This window comes from Petromyzon marinus, chromosome 39 (assembly GCF_048934315.1).
Source record: "Petromyzon marinus isolate PM22_M1 ecotype Great Lakes invasive population chromosome 39, UKy_Petmar_22M1.pri1.0, whole genome shotgun sequence".
NCBI classification, from domain to species: domain Eukaryota; kingdom Metazoa; phylum Chordata; class Hyperoartia; order Petromyzontiformes; family Petromyzontidae; genus Petromyzon; species Petromyzon marinus.
In genome coordinates, this window is record NC_133705.1 from 15287170 (window position 1) to 15308818 (window position 21649).

Consider the following 21649-nt stretch of genomic DNA (forward strand, 5'->3'; position numbering starts at 1 on the left):
CCTCCCTTGCTTCTGAGCAACATTGCCGTGTCAAAGTAATCATCGCGCTTCTCGCTTCAGAGCCATTCTCATTTTCCTCGGTCTTTTTGCTAAATACATTTTCACTCTTCAAAGCACGATAATGAATCCACAATGAGCACTGTGTGTGCGTGTGCGTAAGCGCGCACATATATCACAGGCAGCTGAACACTCTCGTCATGAGTTTGTACGAGTTGCGAACGCTTACGTTGCGAATGTGTTTCGCAAACGCGGTATAGTCATCTTTCACAAGACAGGGGAACTCTCTCTCTTCATCCGTGGTGATAATGGGAGAGAACCAATATCATGGATCCCATTATCCAGAATGTTATTCCATTCATCCACGTTGGAAAAAAAAAAAGGATAATCACGGATAACGGGAAGAAGAGGGCTGTATAGATTCGGAGTTTTTACTCACACAAAAACCTGCGGGGATAATAAATTGTGCGTAACAGGATGGAAAATGAGGATCCCTACGATTTATTTTCTTTATTAAATTTGCCTTTGTACAACGAGCCTTCTAAATAGCCGGAATGTGAAATTGGTGTAATTTGTTTTCATACAGGTTTCCCAAGTGTTTTCAACAGGCCCTCATAAGATATATATCTCTTAATCATGAAGTCCTCTATGAGTTTGGTACAAAGAGATGCGGATAAAGATTTAGAAACCATGAAAGAGAGAGAGAGAGAAAATGAACGTACGTAGATTTGATCACATGGCCTTTTGTGTACGAGAGTAATATTACTGATAACCATGCGATGGAAGATTGGGTCATAACTTTGCCCTCATGGGTGTATCAAGTTACGTTTGGTTTTTAATTTAAAGAGTCAATCGGGTCTAAAGTTCAAATAGCGCAAAAAAACTCATTTGGCATGCTGCTGTATATCATCTTGCACTTTTAATTGGTGAATTCAGGGATAATATAACTCCATTTCTCACACCAATCACCAAATGTGTAGAATTATAACTTTATTAAATTATGTTTTAAAACACTGTGACATTGATTAAAACCAACTAAAATTTAGATTATTCACGTGGTCACTGCCCACAGGATTACGTTTTTGGAAGCCCTCTTTTGCACTAAATTACATCCCGTGTGTATTTATTTTGACGTAATTTGTCATTGTGGAATAACAGAATAGTCATAGGAATGACATCATGTCTCGTATCATAGAATCAAAATCTGAATATTTATTTATATTGAAGGAATCCAATGAGCTTTGAAGCTCTTTTTCACAGATGTAAGGTCAAGTTTTCTACTTATTTTCACATTTTTGTTCTGAAAATAAAACTTGCACAGTGGATAGCTATCGCATACCCATCAACAAACAAGTATTCAAAACATTTTTTTCCCCCAAAACAAATCTGATATTGCATGTTTTCCTTCTGTGCCAAAATATGCCATTCACTCTGACCACCATGAAACGAATATTCAAAGGATATGTTGGTGTTATCTGTATATGATACCATGATGTCCTTTAAGTGTTCATGGACTCACTGCGGTGTAGCACAATGGTATGTTCTTATATGACGTTCATACAAAAGTCCGTTGACTTTCTTTGCTCTGTGCAAGCCCGTATAAAATCGCCAACTATGGTTCGGAATCTTAAAAAAAATAATAATCGGTGTCTTGACAAGAATGTAATTCCTTTATAGGAACTTCAGATAAGCCCTCAAGCATCGGCCGCGCGACAGTGGTGGAAATTCCGCATCTTTAAGGCGGAGAGCAGCCAGTCTATAGGACAATGACCGTCAACGAATTTGTATCAAACATCATGAATAGTGATGGACAGAGTCCACCACTCTGGATGATACGGATTAGAAAACATGCAGATTCATGACCTCAATCAAACAATCAAGAGAAGTCAGTGGGGCTTGGGCAGAACTCGTCGATAGCAGGAATGATATCCGATGGTCAACAATAATGATAGGGTGACAGGGAAGGAATGGAACGTGTCTGAGACATCCACGGAGGCGATGAATTCAGCTCACATGCAGGCACTTAGTGCGTTATTATTTTGCAGCATCGTGAGAGTCCTGCTGTCGATTGACCATGACTAATGATGATGATAACGATGAATGTGGACAGTGTATTGTCTGGGATGGATCTGGTTTAATGCCGTTGGAAGTCTCCGAGCCGTAAGTGAAATGATTTGTGTTTTCTTAGCATTTTCACTGGGGTGAATTTGCAATAGATTCAAAAATATTTGTTGGTCTTGGACATCTGCCATATTAATACGGTAGCAGAGCACTATGCAGCCCATTAAATCATTAGCTTACCAGACAGCGCTATGCTGTAGGAATTTAAAAGAAAAAAAAATATCCCAGTCCCCATCCTGACAAAGGCACTGACTCATGAAGGTCAGGAAAATTAATGAATCACCACGCAGAGTTTTTCCAACACATCCGTGATGGTGCATGGGCCGGGATGAGTTCTGGCATTTCACTCACAGGACACTCGTAAAAATGAACGGAATATCATTTTTTTAAAATCTCCCACAGCATAGCAATCTATTATGTGACCTTTGTAGATGGCCTCTAAAACAAGGCAGCATGTATTCCTATCCAAGCGTTCCCCAGATGCTTGCGCCCTTTGAATAATGCGCGTGGTAACCCAGCATCGACGTGCTGCGGTGTAGTAGAGATTTAGCCATAATTCGACAATGTAAATAGATTAATACTCTGCACAAGAAATGTCCGAGTTATTCCAATACACCGTGGAAGATCCTGAAGGAATGTGATAACACTCTCAGGAGATCATGAAATGTCCACGGTAGAGATAAAGGAACGGACCCTGCAATTGCTCTCGCAAGCCACTGCTGGCGGAAGGGCCTCCACTCGATCGACCTATGGAGAATATTAAGTCCATACCCTTTGATTTATTCGGTGAAGTCACGTAGGTATAAAATAAAATAAAATGTATACCTACGTGACTGTACCGAAAGAACCAAAGAGTATGGATTCCTGCAGTCACGAAAGCTTCAAATTAAGCATACACTTCCCCGTTGACCAGACATGTTAGAAGAGGTGGGAGTAGCCACGCGTTACGCTCGCCACACCGCGACCTGTCGATCTACCAACTGTGAGGAACTCGGTTCCACTGCCGCGTGGACAAAGGCGGGAGGAGGGTTTAATAAACACGCCGATTGTTTCAACTGGATCGATTCAACAATCACGACTTTTTATTTTAAATATTATTTGCACCGGTTTTTTTTTCGTAATATCTGTCTCTCTGTTCCATCTCAATCGTCCCATCAACCTAAAAGTACATTGGCATTCGATATGATTACGATTATAATACGTGATGAGACCACTGCACTAACCCGAACGGACCGGCATGCTGCAGAATGGTTAAATGAGCACGACAAACCCCACTTGGAATGGGGAGACCTTCATCATGGGTGAGGTCATTTCCTTCGGCGCTTCAGAATGATCTCTTAACAGGGCCAGATTTCAAATCACTCTTGTAGCCCTATGTTGGGCTTTCTCGCTTCCCTTTGGCTTCTTCTGTCACCGCGCCCTTTGAAAGCCTTGGTCCCATAGGTAAGAGGCTTGCTTTGACTTACTAGGGTTCCTGTCTGGCTCTGGGATCATCATCAGCGCCAACACATTGTTTTTGGTGCTGATGGCTGGAGGCCATACTGCCCTGGGTTTGGTCGTATGGAGAGGTGGAAAATAAGGCGACTTGCATACCTGGCATAATGGGTATTCTAGGGTTGGCCTTAAAATAGGCGCAACATTCTTCAAGCGGAGAAAAATGAGTTTTTTTATTTTTTTCCAGGAGCCTGGATAGCTTCATATTTGTAGGAATCACTAAAGAAGTCAACAGAACCCTAAAGGAGTTTGAAATTCCCTATGAGGTCCTGAAGGACTTTCATTAAACACATTGCGGCTCGCGACGCCTTGTGTCCAGGGAAGTGTGCGGTTGCAGATGTTACGGGATACAATAAAATCATTTAAAAAAAAACAAGCCACTATAGAATGCTTCCTTTGGGATATGCTGGTTATATCTACACCTTAATTTTATTCTGACAGCTCTGTGCTCTGTGCCAAACAGTACAACTCGCTTGAGTCATTAAGAATTAACGAATAATTTAGAACCATTATCCAACAACCGAATAAATGAAAGCCTCCCCAGGTTATGTTGCTTTGCTCATGGGTGTCTTCGTGCCATACTTCACCACGCTGGTCATTGTCGGTTGGTGAAGAAGGAAGGGGAGGCCAGCACTAGTTCTGGTAGAATGTCTCGTGCACCGTGCTATGCACCCAGCGACCCCAGTTCGATTCCCGGCCAAGACTTAGGATCAGTCGTGAGTGACATCATTTAAAAATGCACATCTGCAATGACCGCCAGCCAAATGTATGATCATAATGTGCATACATTTACTTGATGTATAAAATAAGGAATCATGACAAAAGTTATGGCTTGACAATTTTTTTTTATCAGATTTGAGCTTCACCAATAACGAGTGAAAGTTTGTGTTTATAATTCCATTATGGGTCAAATAAATAATGAACGGTTAGATAGTATTTTGGTAGTTGCGGTTACCATACAACAGAAAGGGTTTTCCCTTATTTAATTCAAGGTTGTTTCGTCAACGGAGTCCATCTATAATTGCTAGTGAAATAATAAAGAAGCAGGTAGCAAAAAACTACTCGAAAAAGGCCAGACCTTTTCTAATAACTTAACCTCGGCCTGCGGTGTCAATGGTCACACGATTAATTGTGCCGATGCGCACCGAGGGCTTTAATGACCCTGAAATGTAAAGCCCTGACGAAGACGCAGCGGCATGGCTCATGGCAAATTCAGCAACTGCGCTCCCCCCCACTCCCCCTCCCCCCACATTCCGAACGCTCCCAACCCAGCACTCCCAGCTCTCGCTCTTTCTCTCTCTCTCACGTCCAACTGACGGCGTGCGTTAAGCAGAAACGACGCGAATGGTGTTGCGCACAATTAGGCTTGAAAAATACCCGTTTCCTCATTGAAAACACTTTTTGGCAAAGACGTTGGCTTTTGTGGTCTTACATTTTTTGGCGGGGCTTGGGGTGGGTTGGTAAGTCACTTTCCTTGCAACCGCTGGAATAAGCCGAATAGAAGCTTAACATATACACGTAAGATTGAACTTAATGTAAAGCAGGTTATTTTCCTGTTTTGGTCTATTTAAGAGCGAAATAGGATTTCTCCACAACTCTGGCTGTCGTCTGATAATGCTGGTTGTAATTTACAGGCAAAGTGTCATACTCTAATTGTAAACGTTGTGGGTTTATCTCTCCAACACACAGGTGTGTTGGACTAGTAATGAACTAGCATGTTTTGTTTACGTGACAAACCTTACTAATTGGCTGTGTCGGGTGGTGGCTGGTTTAACAACACGTTTATATTTATGCGATCTAACCCGAAAAAAAATATTTTACGGAAAAGCCAGGTCATGGTTCGTTTGGACTGCAAGGCTCTTCTTCAATAACAAACTTGGACAATGCGAATGAAAGTGATAAATATATATACTCTTCCAAGTCCACATGAATTAATGAATACAGGATAGGTGGCTCAAGTGGTAGAGCGAATGGCTCGCAAGCGGAAGGTTTCGAGTTCAATTCCTGGTTGAGCATCGACTCAGCCTGTCGTTCATCTAGGGCTAACACAATCAATACCACTGTGTGGTTAGCCTATGGATAGACTCATCCCCCGTCATAGGAATGAGAATTTTCAACTGAATCTCAGAATTTGAATCAGAATGTTCATTTATCCTGGACAATCATATGAGCTGTGAAGCTCTTCTTCACAGATGTCCAACCACTGACTAAGTGTTATGTAATGAGAAAAGAGCACCACCTCACCGTTCATCTGAGCTGGAATTCACTTTGACTTATTTTGGAAACACGTTGTTCTGTCCGGATTGTTTTTTTTTACTCTCTGTGCTATGAATTAGAAGTTATGCATCCGTTCAAGATGATAAGCTCCCCCCCCCCCTTAAGTATCCTGTGTTCAGTCCTCTGGTGTCCTGCTAACCCCTGTGTGTGGGAGCATGACAAACCAATGATGTATATCTCAGCCAATTAGTTATTTCTGGACGTCAAGTATCTTCTCTGAGTCTCCACATCCATCTGTGGGAGGATGCATGTTTTGTTTCTTGTGTGTGTACGTGTACAGCAACCAGAACATGTAACTGTTATGTCGTGTTTATGCTCACCATTTTGATAGACTGACTCAAAAGAGCCCATACTGGAATCAATCACTGCGTATCTCATCCGTTCACTCTGACGGTGCACCGCTGAAGCCTGGAATTCTTGAACGTTTGTGTTCATCATCAGCATCGTCAGCCTCCCTTCGTGCCCCCGTGCTCAACGAACCCCCTCCCCTCTGCTCGACGCCGCCCACTCTGATCCCGTTCTGTGCAGCTGCAATCCATTTCACTCCAAACGCACACGGATTTCATTGTCCCGTGTATCCTTAGATTGCCCCCCATCTGCGTATTTAACTCCCTGGTCTGTCGTGATTTCACGAGCGTTGCTCATGGGTTCCCATCTCAAGTAGCGGCGCGTCTTGCATGAGTCTACTCGCGTTTTCTCTATGTTTTTACAGCAAGCGTAAGGTCTCCACCACGTTATTTCCTTTACCAATATCAGCGACTATATATGACCTCAAGTATACTTTTTTTATTTTACATTTAAGCATACGTGTACAGAGAGATGTATGCTTGGAATTGTACAGAGAGACGTGAAGAGGGAACGTCAATGAGGGAACATGTGCCGGTTGAATACATCATTCAAGGTGTCAAGGAGAGTAAAGTCGGTGTTGGAAGTAGACGTTGCTGGAAGAGATGGCGGGCCGATAGTAAAAAAATAGAGATGGAGCGATGAAAATGGCGCAGCAGTGGCGAGATGTTAACTACCTTGCCTGGTATACAGGAGGTCGTGGGTTCGATCCCGACCTTGATGCCAGCTGTATATTTGGAGTTTGCGTGTCTCTCTCTCTCTCTCCGTAGTCACGTGGATTTTTCTCCAGCTCCTCCGGTTTTTCCCTCCACATTTAGAAACACGCGTTTCGAGTATTTGGCTGCTATAAACTTCCACGTGATGATAAGCCACTTCGTTGAGCTAGTATTTGTGGCCAGGTTGCTTCTGACAAAGAACTATATAGCTCAGTGGGTCTTACCTGGTGAAATACAAATAGTTTATTTTAATAGTTTAGCTTTAAACAGCTCGCGTGCAGATGATAGGTGGATTGTTACATTGTGGCTGGGGGAAGGCCTTTATTCAGCAGTGGATTGACCATGGCTGATATTAATATTCTCATATATATACACACACACAAAAAACAAAGTACTGTTTTTCTGCGTTCTATGTAGTAAAGTACACATTAGTTTGTCTGACTAAAATTGAGTGAAAAGGTTTTTTGTTATGAAAAGAGATATGAATGTAAAAAACTGCACTACTTGTTTACAATGTGGAACTCACTAAAACGTTTGTAGAATTCATGCCGTTAGGTCTCCTCCATTTATAACCATTCTGAAGACTGTGCATTTCTTTCTATTGCAAGAAAACTCATGTCAAAATGCTGCTTATTGTCAATGTTTCTAATCCCCAAAAGCACGATTCTGTAATATGATTGTAGATCTTCTTTGGTTCTTTCGGTAAAGTCACGTAGAATGATAATAAAATACTAAATTAATAATATAAAATAACACAATAAAATTCTCACGACGTTTCGGCCACAACACACATGGCCTTCATCAGGTGAAGGGACGAGACTGTCTCGAGGACAGCGCTGGAGCGAACACAGCCAAGCTCAGACCGCGACCTATAAGCTGTGTGAGAAGAAACAGAGCCCCTTGACAAAGGAATTAGCATAAAAAATAGCATTTAATTTGCAGACTTAGCATGATGAACGGTGTAGAGGGGGTGAACATGTGCAGACCGGCGAGGGGGGGAGGGGGAGTTTACATATTGATGGTGTGAAAAGGGAATTTAAGCTGCTGCGAAAGTTTGGAATACCACTACTTTAAAAAATATACTGTACCATTAAAAATAAGTTTAATGTTTGGTTCGGATAATTTAGCATTGAAATAGCTGCGTGATTAGCTTGTAACTGGTCACAGAAATGGCTATGTTAAAGTCAAAGCCTACACATCCACAGAGGCACCTAGTACAAATCATGCTAAGTCTGCAAATTAAATGCTAATTTTTATGCTAATTCCTTTGTCAAGGCGCTCTGTTTCTTCTCACACAGCTTAAAGGTCGCGGTCTGAGCTTGGCTGTGTTCGCTCCAGCGCTGTTCTCGAGACAGTCTCGTCCCTTCACCTGATGAAGGCCACTTGTGTTGTGGCCGAAACGTCGTGAGAATTTTATCGTGTTATTTTATTTTATTAATTTATTATTTTATTCTCATTCTACGTGACTTTACCGAAAGAACCAAAGAAGATGAATACTTGCAGTCACGAAAGCTTTAAATAGAACATTTATGATTGTAGATGTTGTAAACTGGTCATTTTCCCTGGCCAGAAGCATGCACTCTTGGCACGTTTTCTCAAACATCGCAAGTCTTTGACATTTGTGTTTCCCATATGAATAATCGTCTTGCACCAAATTGAATGTACCCTTCGTACTCTCTTGCAATGAGATGGAGGAACAAGATTTTAAGGATGTGTTTATTTTTTAATAGCCTAAGATTGTAACACGACTGGTTGGGTGTTCACTCGGCCCATCAGTCCTTTGGGGGATGATGGTGAAGTCAGCAGTCTGTTGTCATGCGGATAAACTTTCCCCTCCTATAGGATTGTGGAATGTCCACCACTGGCTCAGTGTTGTACATCGTAAATGTGCACAACTTCAGTGCTCACATGAGCAGATAATCCCTCACTTTTTCTGGTAGCTTCGATGCATCGACCAAAGCGGATGAATTAGAACCCACATTCGAAGTAATTTTTGAGATATGTATTTAAGTTGAACTTCTTTCTCACCCTACCTAGCCAATAGTGCTAATCGGAGGGCCCAATATTCATTGCCTCTGGGTTCTTGAACGGAAGCAGAGAGAGAGAGAGCCAGCCAGAAGAGTCACGTCGGCAGGAGCGCCTTCACTACTGCAACGGCATCCGTTTTAATTCTCCGACATAACTTGTGGTCAAGAAGCGGCGGTGGCGTCAGCACAGCGGGCTAAGTTTACTCCACCGTAACCCGGTCACGACCGCAAAGCCCAAGTGGGGGGGGGGGGAGGGGGGGGAAGCTTTCTGCTCCTGGATCAAGAGACGCGTGACAGGCCCGAACGCAGCGCAAAGGCATCGACCGTTTAGTCACAGGGCACCGAGGTGAACCGGCGATGACGTTGGATGCCGGGGTGGGTCCGCTGCATTCTCGGCTTCTAGGTATCGGCGCAATGTTGAGAGCGAGCACTTTGGGCCGCGTCACAACGTTTCGAAGCAGAGCTGCCCCGTTTTTTTTTTTCCAACAAAAAAGTTGACCGAGATGATTTGCGTGGGCTCCTTAGAGCCGCTTCGCCATCGCGGTCCAGGGATGACAGGTCACAAGAAGCCAGCAATTAAGATCGCGAGGGTTTACCACTCACCGTACTGACAGCGCGGACCATGAAATCCCTGCGGGCAGTCACATAGTTGGGAGGAGTCTGTTGAGCATGTCCCTCCATTGAAACAGACTCCTACACTGCACGTGGCTGTAGGGTAAACGCGCACAACGCACAACATTTCATTAGCAAGAGTCAAGATAAGGTAAACAGTAAAGGTGCAGCCCAGCAGTTTATTTCCCAAGCTTCTGCTAGCAGAAGGGCCTCCTCCACAGGGAGCTCCAGAGAGCCCCTCGAAAGAGAGTAATTTGAGAGAGAATATGTTGACCTGCTCTTCCACTTCCTTCTCATCATACATCTCGGAAGGGATGGGAGTACAGTACCCCAGCACCTGTACCCTCCTGCCAATCGGCAAACTGTGGTATACCCATTTATTATGGATCGTTAGACAGATGCAGAAGGATTTACGAGACGTGCCCATTGCTTCATCTGCTGCTCCGGGGAAATCAAATCGGATCAGCGCTCTCACTCGACGCCCAGCGTGCTAACCGTAACACCATTGCAGCATCCCCAGCAGGAGTTTAGGAATTAAACGTGTAATAGGCATGGGCTAATGCACAGAGACAACACTGAAAATGTGTCTACATTGAAACTGTTTGGCATTTGTTATTGGTGAACTAAAGTATCAATGCCCAAATCTAACTTGGTCCAATTAAATTTAAACCGACATTGTAATACATTGATCACGCCACATTAGCCAAGAGATTTGCAACGCCATGAAGTAGTTGGATCACAAAGCAACGACTACATTCATGAATATTCCAATGTCTTATCCCAGCCCAAATGTATAAGTAACACTGCAATTAGAATGTTATATATGGCAATAACATTAATCGAACCCTTAATCATAAGTGTATTTGATGAAGCAAGAGACACATACAAATTCCGGAAAATATTAAATGAAACTGAAGTTAAGTCCCGAGGTCAGAATATTGTTCACGTGGCAAAGAGCACTTTGACAGTCCACTGCTGGTAAAGTCTTCCCCACGCTGTTGTTGGTCATGGACGGTGTGGAGGAGGCTCGCGAAGGACGCTGCTACTGGGCAGTTGGAGGCAATCGCCCTCCAGCAACAATGGAGGGCAGAGGAGCGACGCTCACAACAACGAGCGGAGCGCCGGGCGACTAAAACACAGAACGTTGGTACAGTAGGGTGCACAGGTGGTGCGTCGGCCAGTAATCTCAGTCCTTCCAGCGAGCGTTCGACATTTCACGTGGCCTTAAGGTGCACATAGCCTGGCACAAGCGCCGTGGTGACGTCACTGCCACTTGGTGTCTAATGGCGCTTGTTGTTGACCATACTTCCCCACGCTGGTCAGTGCTGATCGGTTCAGATATCACTCATCGCTGATGTTAGCCATGGCTAGCAATCAAACTGCGGCTGCTAGGTTCGTCGCGCAGTGGACTAACACGACCGCTCCCCATAAACGTTACGCATGGTTACTACAGTTGGCTTCTTGTGCACCATACTCTGGTTCTATTTGGTAAAGTCACGTAGGTGAAAGTAAAAGAACAAAAAATCACGACGTTTCGGCCACAACACAAGCGGCCTTCATCAGGTGAAGGGACGAGACTGTCTGGAGGACACAAGGCCGCTTGTGTTGTGGCCGAAACGTCGTGATTTTTTGTTCTTTTATTTTCACCTACGTGACTTTACCCAATCGAACCAAAGACTATGGATCCTAGCAGTCACGAAAGCTTTAAATCTAGAATTCTTGTGCACCTTTGTCTACTAAACATGCATATCAGCTACGAATACTCACGAGAACAGACAGATCACGTTCACTGACGTTAGATGCTAAATGGAGCCACTGCAATGACTGTGAGTGTGCCTCTTATTTGTTTTAATCCGCAATGATGATAACATTTTATCCCCCTAGGGTTTTCTCTTAAAACCAATCGCACTCCTGCATTTCTAGCATTGTGATTTTCACATGCATTTATAAACGCATTAAAACGCTGTGAAATAAACCATCCCCTCTGCCATTCGGCACACGTCAACTCTGGGAGCAAACCAATGACGAATGTGAATGAAAAGGTCGTTCGTTAATTCTGATTAATATTTAGCTTGGTGCAATCAGAAAATAAGTAAGTCGGGAATCATCGCGCTCCGTACCAAGAATGTCTCAGCTACTGCCCCTATTTTGTGTCGGTGTGTTTCGTTGGTTTTGGTCGATCGCTCCGCAGAGCCAAATGTTGACTTTGTGTCTCCATCCTGGCTTAACTTCTCCTCAGGTGGCAACGGGCCACGGGCGCATTGTTTCCACAGCGTACAGAGCAGATGCTTTGTGCATTAACGCAGCCCCTACCCAGCAGCGTGCAGTTGGACCCCCCCCCCCCCCACCTACTTCCTCCCGCATTCGAGTGTTGATGAAAAGCACCGTTCATTTATAAAACACAATTGTTATGTTTGTATATATGTATACAAACCTACGCCACAATTCAGGGTTTCTCGGATTAGAGTGGGGGGAATAAGCAGTATTGCGTTAAAATGCAACAGATTATAAATATAGTGTGCAGAGTGGGCCATCAGCATGTTGCTTACCTGATCGTGACCTTATTAAAGCGGAATATTAATATGGTCCTGTTATATTCCTCAAATTATTCTATCACGTCTTAGTATCGAAGTACATTTTTATCAACGTTATTTTGCTAGTTTCCCCAGGAAAGCCTCACTGAGTCTCAAGACTCATTTTTTCAGAAGGGTCCTACCAAGTCGTCTGTGGAGCCTTCGTTTAATCCACAATTGAGATATTTGCAGGTGATTTCTCAGCATTGGCATGTCTTGGCCATTTCCAGTTACGTTGGCTCTTTTTATTTTAGCAACGGCAGGAAGCCAGAGAACCCGGAGGAAAACCCGTGAAGAACAGAGGGCCGAACAGACAAACTCGACGTAACAAAAATGCGCCCAATTAGGGAATTGAACCAAGGCGCTTCTCAATGTGAGGTACAAGTATTGCGTCACCATGCTGCCCTTAATTGTCTAATACCTGCTTTGCAAAAGACAGGCTTACTCCTCGGTTGGCCCTGGCTAGATTTAAGATGAAGAAAACCTGAATAACAACGTTTGTTTATCTTTAGTATCGTGTATGTATGTGTTAAACTTCTTTTGCACCGTAAATAGCCAACCATGCCAATCGGATGATAATTAATTGCCTCTGACTTTTGTTTATGAATGTTTTAAATCAACATTTAAATGTAGCACTCTGTAAATAATTTGCGTGAATATAGTTTTATTACAATCAATGAACGCATAGGTGATTGCATAATTGGACTTCTTTGTCACGGCCTTCGAAAACGTGTTGATTCGCAAAATCCATTTAAACCTAGAAATCGCATTAACTCGATGCTCAGGAGGAAATGCACAGTAATGTAAGCACCTTAGCCCTCAAAAATAGCAGCGTTCATTTTTTTATTTTTAAAAAATCCCGTACGTTGTAAGAAACTCATGGCATAAGTACGAATGTTTCCACGTGTTTTACCAAAAAACATGGCACGATGACATTTAAAATTGCGCGTATATATACATTCATAGTCTGTTTGTGCAATGAATGACAGATGCATTGAACCACTTAAGTTTATTTTTTCTTGTGTGGGATTTCTTTTATGGAAAAACAAAGTGGGGTGGAGAGTAAAAAACATTGGTTTTTTTCTGCTCTGATAAATTCCCATTTTCAAACCGACCACTATTCACCATATTTCAATGGAACGGGCCTCATTTGAACAAACAAAATTCCCTTCTAAATTAAAGACCCACTTAACTTTCACCGCAACGGAAAAGAAAAAATAATGAACTGCAAATCGGTGCCAAGATTCAAAGTTTAATTTTAGGGAAATCAATTTAAATAAGTCCCAGTATGGTTGATTTTTTCCAAAAACCCACTATTTATGTTGATAAGTGACCAAGATGCAGACACAATAATGAATGCATACCACGCCATGATCTCTATCAAGTAATATATGTTCAAACATTTTCCAAGACCCAAATCTGAAGCGGCTTAATATTGGCTATGATGAGTGGACTTCCTGACTTGTGAATGAGATTAACCTCTTGAGAAACAACGGATTGGTCATTACAATGGCGTCTATTGTGCCAGTGGTATAAGGGACAATGCCTAGACTGTTTCTTACCCCTAATAGCTTGTGGAGGGTCCTTTTTGTTTATGTCAATGATTTATTCTACCTGCACTTTGTACATGCACCCAATTTAACGGGCTCCTTCGCATTATAGTAATGCATGCTTTTATCCTACACTGTTGTTATATATATGGCGAACAAACACTAATTTCACCTTTCTTTGTGACAATCGATGAGTCAGAATAATTTGCTATTCACATCCGAATTATTTGTTTTAAATACGAAGGCCACATTTAAATGTGAGATAAGCGAATTGGCAACAATGTTACATGCGTTAGAACACACCTCAGTGTAAACTGCCTGTATTCGTGCCACTCCACCACTATGTCCAGCTCTGAGGAGCCATGAGCAGATCAACTTGTTGGAAGAAGTTACACAAGTGTTGATGCGTGTTCTGTTTATAGCACCGGCGTAGTGGTCAGTGTACTGCAGTCTGAACTTGGTGGCCTTCGTTTGATTCCCGGCCATGGCTAACATCAGTGGCGAATATTTTCGAATTTGCCCTGGGGCCTCGTCTAGGTTGACTTAGCCGTAAGTAAGTTTCTGGTGCAGTGTGTAAACATGTGCGTTGCGGAGACGAAGGCGGTTGGCGTGTCGTGGTTCTGGTCACACCATCCCCCCTTGTGCGTTGAGCCGGCCTTTATAGGTGCTCACTGACGGAACTTGCTCCAATAATCTGTTAAAGGCTACGCCAGGAATCTTTGTTTTTTTTTTTTACATCCAGGGGTGCGGTGAGCAAAGAGGTTAATGTCCTCTGCAAAACCACCAGCAACTAGGATAATATTCAAGTCCATACTCATAACTGTATTGCATAATTGGCAAATGGGCTTTAACCTAGCCTAGGCCCCTGCTCAGTTGACTCAACCTCAATATGAATACACTGTGAAAACATCGGCACAGGGGAGACAAAGGTGGCCAAGCATGATGCTGCGGTGCTCACCACACTACCCTGCTGTGTACCTAGCCGACCTTAATAGGCGCTACCAAACACAACGTTTTGCCCACTCTGTTACCGTGATAAATCCAAGGCGACACGGGGCAGTGGGTGGGACTTGCTCTTTGTATTTACAGCTGGGGCGATGCAATTTACAGTTGTCAGTAACGTGACACTGAAACCCACACATTCAGGCAACTCCGTGAAAACTCTAACGCCTACACCGAACGGAAATGTACAATGCTGGAACCTCAATTAAACGTCTTCCAGTTGGACCCCCCCGGGGCCATTACTGTAACTCCACACTTTAGCAAACGGCGTTGGTTCGTGCTTTTGACAGCAGCCATTTGAACACTTAATTGTCCCACACCTAACCTCGGCGAAGGCCCATGCAGGTCTCGAATACCTGCTGGCACTTTTCACGCTGAGATCATGGTAATTTTACTGCAATTTTGGTCGAGAAAGGATGATTGTGTGAGCACAAATTGTCAATGCTCAGAGGTTATGCCTGTAGATTCTGTATTATATTGTGGTGGTATTATATTGTGGTGGTATTTTATTGTGGTGGTATTATATCGTGGTGGCAGTGCTCTGAATTATTTGGTAACACAACACTTTATAACATATGACATTGTCGGGATATATGATAGCGCTTTAATCGATAAAGTAAAATATACCACGCACCATTTTTTACAGAATTACACCAAGTATATATTTAATTCGAGTATGTGAATAGCTCAGGAAGCTGTTATAGTCTTGCAATAAAAATTTATTACAATATTGCTGACAAATAACAGTTACGGAACCCACTGACCCGAACGTAACAATTACATGTCAACAAAATGTAATGAATGGAATAATTCCAGTGCCATTACAATGTGGGAGGCAGAATTTTCCACACTAGCCCACCCCTGTCTGTGGGCTTGTATAGTCTGGAATGAAAGAAATATTATCTGAAACAACACTGTAGCTCCACAACGTGTTCACTTCAAAGAAACCCTGTGACCCTATGATTAAGTATAATGTATCAAAAAAAACCTTCTGAACACACCAAAACATATCATGGCCCAGGGTTTCAATTCCCTCCATCCAATCTGAACCCGCTCCTCCCCCTTTAGCTCTTACAACACCACGATCCACACGAGCGCTCCTGATCCATTACAGGGCTGGGGGAAGGATTTTTAAGGTGGTTCCCCACTTGCCATAGTGACACCATTGTCGGATAACAGTTCAACGTCGCACACAGGATAAGACCGAACACAAGATGATACGGTCAGCGACGGTGCGTGTCGCGCACACACACACACACTGACAGCGAGTGGCCCCCAGTGAGTGGACTCCACAGTGCTCTCCGGGCCCTCTCTCCACGCTGCCGATGAAGCGGCTGTGGCCTGGCTTGGCGCGATAGTGAATAATAAGCCAACACTACAAATGCGACAAGGACACCAAACTCTCAGGAGTCAGAGTGAAGGCTCTACAAATGTCTTGTGCCGTAGGACGATTGCCCGATAAATCACCTATCATATATATGTCGCTTTTGTTAGGGCAGCATTATTGACGAATGTGTTGAGATCATGTCACTTGTGCGATACTGCAAAACCACTGCTTTTGCAGTATCGCCCCAAAATATATCTGCCTTTTCCACTGGCTCATATTGTTCAGGCTTTAACCGTCGGACAAATAAATAGTGACATGTAAACAAATGTGGCTTGGAGGGTGCTTGATTTATACCTTGGTTAAACCGCAGCGAACGCACTCACCAGCGCATCAGTCATGTCACATGAAGCAGTCCATGGTTTATTGGTTTTGCACACATGTCTGCTCTATGTGTTTTCTGGCACTTGATGTACGGTGGTAATTCGCAAAAATCACAAACACAACTTTCCTGCATACCACCGTTAGTTTTCCACGTGCTTTTATTATTAAACAAAAAGTACGCGGTTTAATTCTCAAAAAGCATTTGTAAAGAAGTGAGTTTTAAATTAGTTGAAAGTGCATAGCTCCAGTGGCTCCTTAATATCGTAAGGAAGAGCGCTGCGGACGGCCACGGAAGCGCATCTGAAAGCGCATGGTGCAAAACTGCAGCACAACAACAGTTGCTGTGTAAGCGTCCGATGAACGCAGCGAGCGAAACGCGTTCCGTTGCAATGGCGGATTTTTACTGCCTCGGGCGGATGGAAAAAAAACCTCCAAAAACCAAGGAGCCCTTGCACCAAGTCGCCGCAGCGCTGCAACGAACGCGGCATGCGCGTGACGTCAATCCCCGATTGATGTCCGACTTGAGTCTCACTCCCCCCCCCACCGCGTGTCCGCAGCTTCTGGCCAATTTATGAATGGATGCACGGGGGACATCATCCTAGCTGGTGCCGTGTCGGGCAACGTGCCAGAGCCTTAACAATCGACGTTACAGTTGCGTCAGAGAGTAATGGAGTTGCGTTTCGTTCACCTCGCCGCTTGCGGACGTTTTTCGCGGTTGTGGATGACCGTCCGTCGGGCTGTTTTTATTTTTATTTGATTTTATTGTTAAATATTTTACTACCTGGTGCGTCGCTCGGCACGTTTGCCTTCGTGATGTTCGGCTCCACGTGTTGGGAGCTTCTTCGGGAAGCTTCTTCAGCGACCGAATGCATCCATTCATTCACTTCCCCGAAGAAGCTCCCTGGCAAGCGGCGCATAGCATCAGACGTTGTGCCAAACGACATGAAGTTCAACGCCGGGGAGCTGTCCTCGTTGTGGGTCTTTTTTTAAGGTGCCCGTTGTGATATTTTGAATAGAATTTCAGAAACACGTGATCACAAATGGCATGTGTCGTCGTGTTTCCTCCGTAATATTTGATGCGTTTTAGTTGTTCCTATTCAGCGTCTAATGAAGCTCCCGAGTATTGAGTGGCTGTATAAACGTAAATTATTGTTGTAAAAGGTAAAGTTATAACCCTGCGAATGCTTGCTTACCCCCACTACTCTTCCACAGTGACCAAACATCTTAGAAGAAGCAGAATTACCCACATCTTGCCCCACCGCATGCTGCCTGCCGAGTGGCGAACTGTGGAGAAACCATGGACACTGCTGGGTGGACGAGAGGTGGGGGCATTGGAAACTCATTCCTTATAATCAGATTTTTGTGTTTAGTTTATTCTCCTCGCCCACGAACCTCCGTATGGCACGGTTGGCTACTTGCGGTGCGAAAGAAGTTCAGAATACGTACATTGAAAAAAACTTGCCTATTTATGTCAAACTGCAATTTCACAAGATCTGGATCGCAAATCCAGTGTGTCCAAGTACATATATATATTATTAAGTTAATGAATGGATAAATTAATGTTACGTTTTTGATGGTGACTTTATGTGCTTTGAACTGTCTTATATGTTCATAAACACGAGGCAACCTCGGTATACACCCACCAGCTACATATATACACTTGCTATGTTCAGGAAATTCCGAGACGTCTCACAGGAGTTCTATGGGTTTGGACTCTATCTATAAATCCGGCCCAGGCACATAATTCGGATATGGGATACACCAAATGGCATTGGTTGGCAAATTAAGTTGCTTAATTTTACAAAATCCACATTTTTATTTCAGCACAAGCCTCCCGTGGTTTTGAATGGTTCACATTATTTCAGCAGGGCTTATCGATCGTGTGTTTCATCTCACCTATAATGCGCCCCCCCTCTCCCTTGCTAAACTCAACTGCTAACTGTCAAGTGGCATATGTATGGGATAATTCACACTTACATGAAACACATGTGCTGGGAGGCATAGAAAATGTTTAAGCTTTCCTAATACTGTTGCACTTTTCACGTTAGACACGTGTTGTGAAGCCTCGTTTTCCAGATATATTGGAAAACAAATTGTCTAAGAAAAGAATTCACTTTCTTCATAGCGCCCAGAGCATACCGTGTAAATATAATGTATTATTTTTTTAGTTTTTTTTAATATTATATAGATAAAACAAAAGCGTTCAAAGGATATTATTTTGCAATTCTCGGGAGGAGCTTCTCAATTTTCATTTCGGGTTGCTGAGCACGGGCCCAAGAGGCTTAGAACGCCAAGCGGCTGGTAACAAACGGCACATTGCGCTATGAAATCTCACGTGAATTTCAAAGTCCTATTTTGGTGGAAAGATACTATATCTATTTATTTTAAATCCCGCAGGGTATTTTTTTCTCCCCCCCCCTCCAACCTCTTAAAGATGGCACATAAACACCAAATGATGGCGCGGCTCAGGATATATGTCTGTCTGTCAGTTCACTAAGCCGGCACGCATGAGTCACGGCCATGCCCTGATCAAATCTGTGCACTCCGTGGTAGCCACCGAGTCCTGGGATGTTTCCCATTCTCCGTAAGTCGTTGTTGCTTTCCCTGAAAATGACTCCTTGAAAGTTGTTTTTTAAACAAACCATGTGCATGTGGAGATCCGTGCGTAAATTCGCGCGCTTTTGTGTCCCCCCCCCCTGCTTTGCCAGTAACTTTGTGAGCAGCGTGGCATAAATATGGTCTGAATCAAGTCGGGTTATTTAGCCCTCACAAGCTAGGGCATTGCCCTACATTGGTGGTGGGGGGGGGGGGTGGAATAAATGAAGTTCGTTTGGAATGTGAATGTCGAGATATTTCGATGGGGGCAGCACTGGTTCACTGATGGAGTGTCCACTTTTAAGAGGCTCGTCTTAGTCGAGTGTTGACAAACTCAAGTGGAAGCGCGCGAGGTGTTAGCGCGTATCGTGCATTTGTTCGGCACGCTGTCCGACGTTTCGCTACACGTGTTGGGAGCTTCTTCAGGAACTTGACTAATTCAGTTTGGAGCGACTGTATACAACACAGCCGCGGAAGCCTAGGCAGCCAGTAACACTCGGCCAGTATCACTCTCGTGGTTAAAATATAAAACCGTGGGCATCACCTTTAAGAGGCAATACAGCGCAGGTGCAATTGATAATGAGAGACGTATTCCTGCACAAAGTTACTGTTGTTGCTGGCTTACATCGTGTTATAGCTGGGGCCTTGCCAGTGCTGTGCTCCCTGCCCGCCCCTCTGGCTTTGCATACGCATCAACACCCGTAATGGAATGTCCTGATTTCCATCCCAAGCCAGCCGTATGTCGTGTTGGCTGCCCGAGACAGCGCAGGCCTTTATTGAGCATATGTAACGGGATCCACAGGGGAACATATCGAGAAAGGGGAACAGACGGAGAGAGAGGAAGCGCCGCTGTTTTGAGAAACTCAAGGCAACACCTAGTTACTGACACCACCATCATCATCATGATTCGTGGCTTTTGTCTATATATTTATACGTGTTTTTATTATTTGTAGTGCCCAGGCATATGTTCGTATTTTAGTTTTGTGTTTGGTTTGTTGTCCTTCCGCCGTTCCTCCGATTAGCGCGGTCGGCGACATACGGTGCAAAAGAAGTTCCACATGCATACATACATACATGCATGTTCATCTTGGTTCCATATATCAAATTAATAGATAATGAGGTGTAACGTAACAATAAATTGTCGGCTGTGTTTACGTCCGTACCATTAAACTGGTTTCGTGCTGATTCACTGTGGAATGGAGTTAAAATGTGGTTCGGAATGTTCAGGGTTTAGAGGTGGAATTCGCTATATATATAACTTAAGCTATATATAAAATATGCATATTATAATTTTCCATAGAAAACATAAATCAGACTCAAATATATTTTTCAGGAGGTGTCCTGCATTTGGATGTTTGGACAATTCCACGCTTGAGTGATTGGTAAGTGGAAAGACCGAGAAGGATCATTGAATTCATCTGTGCTGCCGTTTCCTTCCCATACCCTGGGCACCTTGTTACGTATTTTTAGCTTAATTTATGTTCAATTTTGTGCATTTCCTTCACTCGAGCTTGCTCTGGTCTCTTCGTGCGATTCAATATATAATGCCATGTCAAGGCAAATTCTAAGGAATTCTGATGAAATGTGACTGCGTTGCTTATTGTTAAATAGCATAAGGAGAGAGCTTATTTGAGGTTGGGGACCTTTCTAACTGAACCTAGCAATGGGGGCGGGGAGGGGGGGAAGCTCATCTCCGTTGGTGGTATGTGAAGCCAGTGATGGAAATTCCACATTGCCATGGTGGGTGGACAGGCACTTCCATAGCATGACCTACAATTGCCTGCCCGAAAAGTGTTTTATTTTTATTTTGTCAGGGCCATAATAAACGACAGTTTAAGTCGTCCCTTGACCAGGATTTAAGGCTCACAACGTTTTGATTACGTACATGTGCACACTGAACAGACATTCAAACGTGAGCATGAAACTGAACGCTTGTTAGCGAAATGTCTCGCATTCTCGCCGCGGAATGTTAGGTCGCGTGACTGCACAGGTGTGGGAGTATTACCGTTGGGCCATCTCTTTCAGTGCGGCAATGGGCTTTGGGATTTAATGGCTGTGCAGGTTTCTCAGGTCGTGAGAGTCGGGTTTTCCAGCACCTGGCACTGTCCAGTGTGCATCGTTAAGTTGGCAAAACTCAGCTGCCTCGACAAGCCAAGCGTTGTAACTCGACACCTGACAGTAGTGCGTGTGTGGGGGGGTTTCCTCTTCAAAATATGATCATTCCACAGGACATCCTCTGCACAAATATACAGTATAACACACACAATCTGGGAGTCGTTTTAACATTCAATATTTTAAAGGCGCTCTTGAGAAAATGCCATCCAAAGGTAAAGGTGCAGGTCCCGCACTGCTCTTGCCACTGCTAAGAGAATGGACTTCACCCGAGAGGGCTCTAGAGAGCCTCTGTCCAGGTTAACTTGGCCTACTCTTCCACCCTGAAATATGGAGAATAAATAATTTAGCACACTTGTATCAAAATATTATTAGTTTATATATTCATTGTACTTCTATGAATTTGCCCCGAAACGCCTCACTGTGAAGGTATCCTTTCTGCTTGGGATGTTCGGCCTATTTCACGAGTGATTCAGGTAAGAAAACAAGAATATCCAATAAGGCTACCAACAAGCACTGG

The 21649-nt window shown here is 43.7% G+C and overlaps 1 protein-coding gene and 1 long non-coding RNA gene across 3 annotated transcripts in view; one reads left to right on the forward strand and one right to left on the reverse strand.

Moving 5' to 3' along the window:
• The window catches only part of MEGF6 (multiple EGF like domains 6), a 284338-nt gene that overhangs the window by 192640 nt on the left and 70049 nt on the right, over positions 1-21649 (reverse strand). For both annotated transcript variants that reach the window (XM_032968232.2, XM_032968230.2), the window contains exon 4: positions 9581-9685. In XM_032968232.2, the coding sequence (XP_032824123.1) occupies positions 9581-9685 (105 nt within the window). The remainder of the gene's footprint in view (positions 1-9580; positions 9686-21649) is intronic.
• On the forward strand, positions 17326-20437 carry LOC142930497 (uncharacterized). Its single transcript, XR_012946427.1, has 3 exons — positions 17326-17413; positions 17635-17744; positions 20351-20437. It is a non-coding gene; the product is annotated as an uncharacterized LOC142930497 (long non-coding RNA).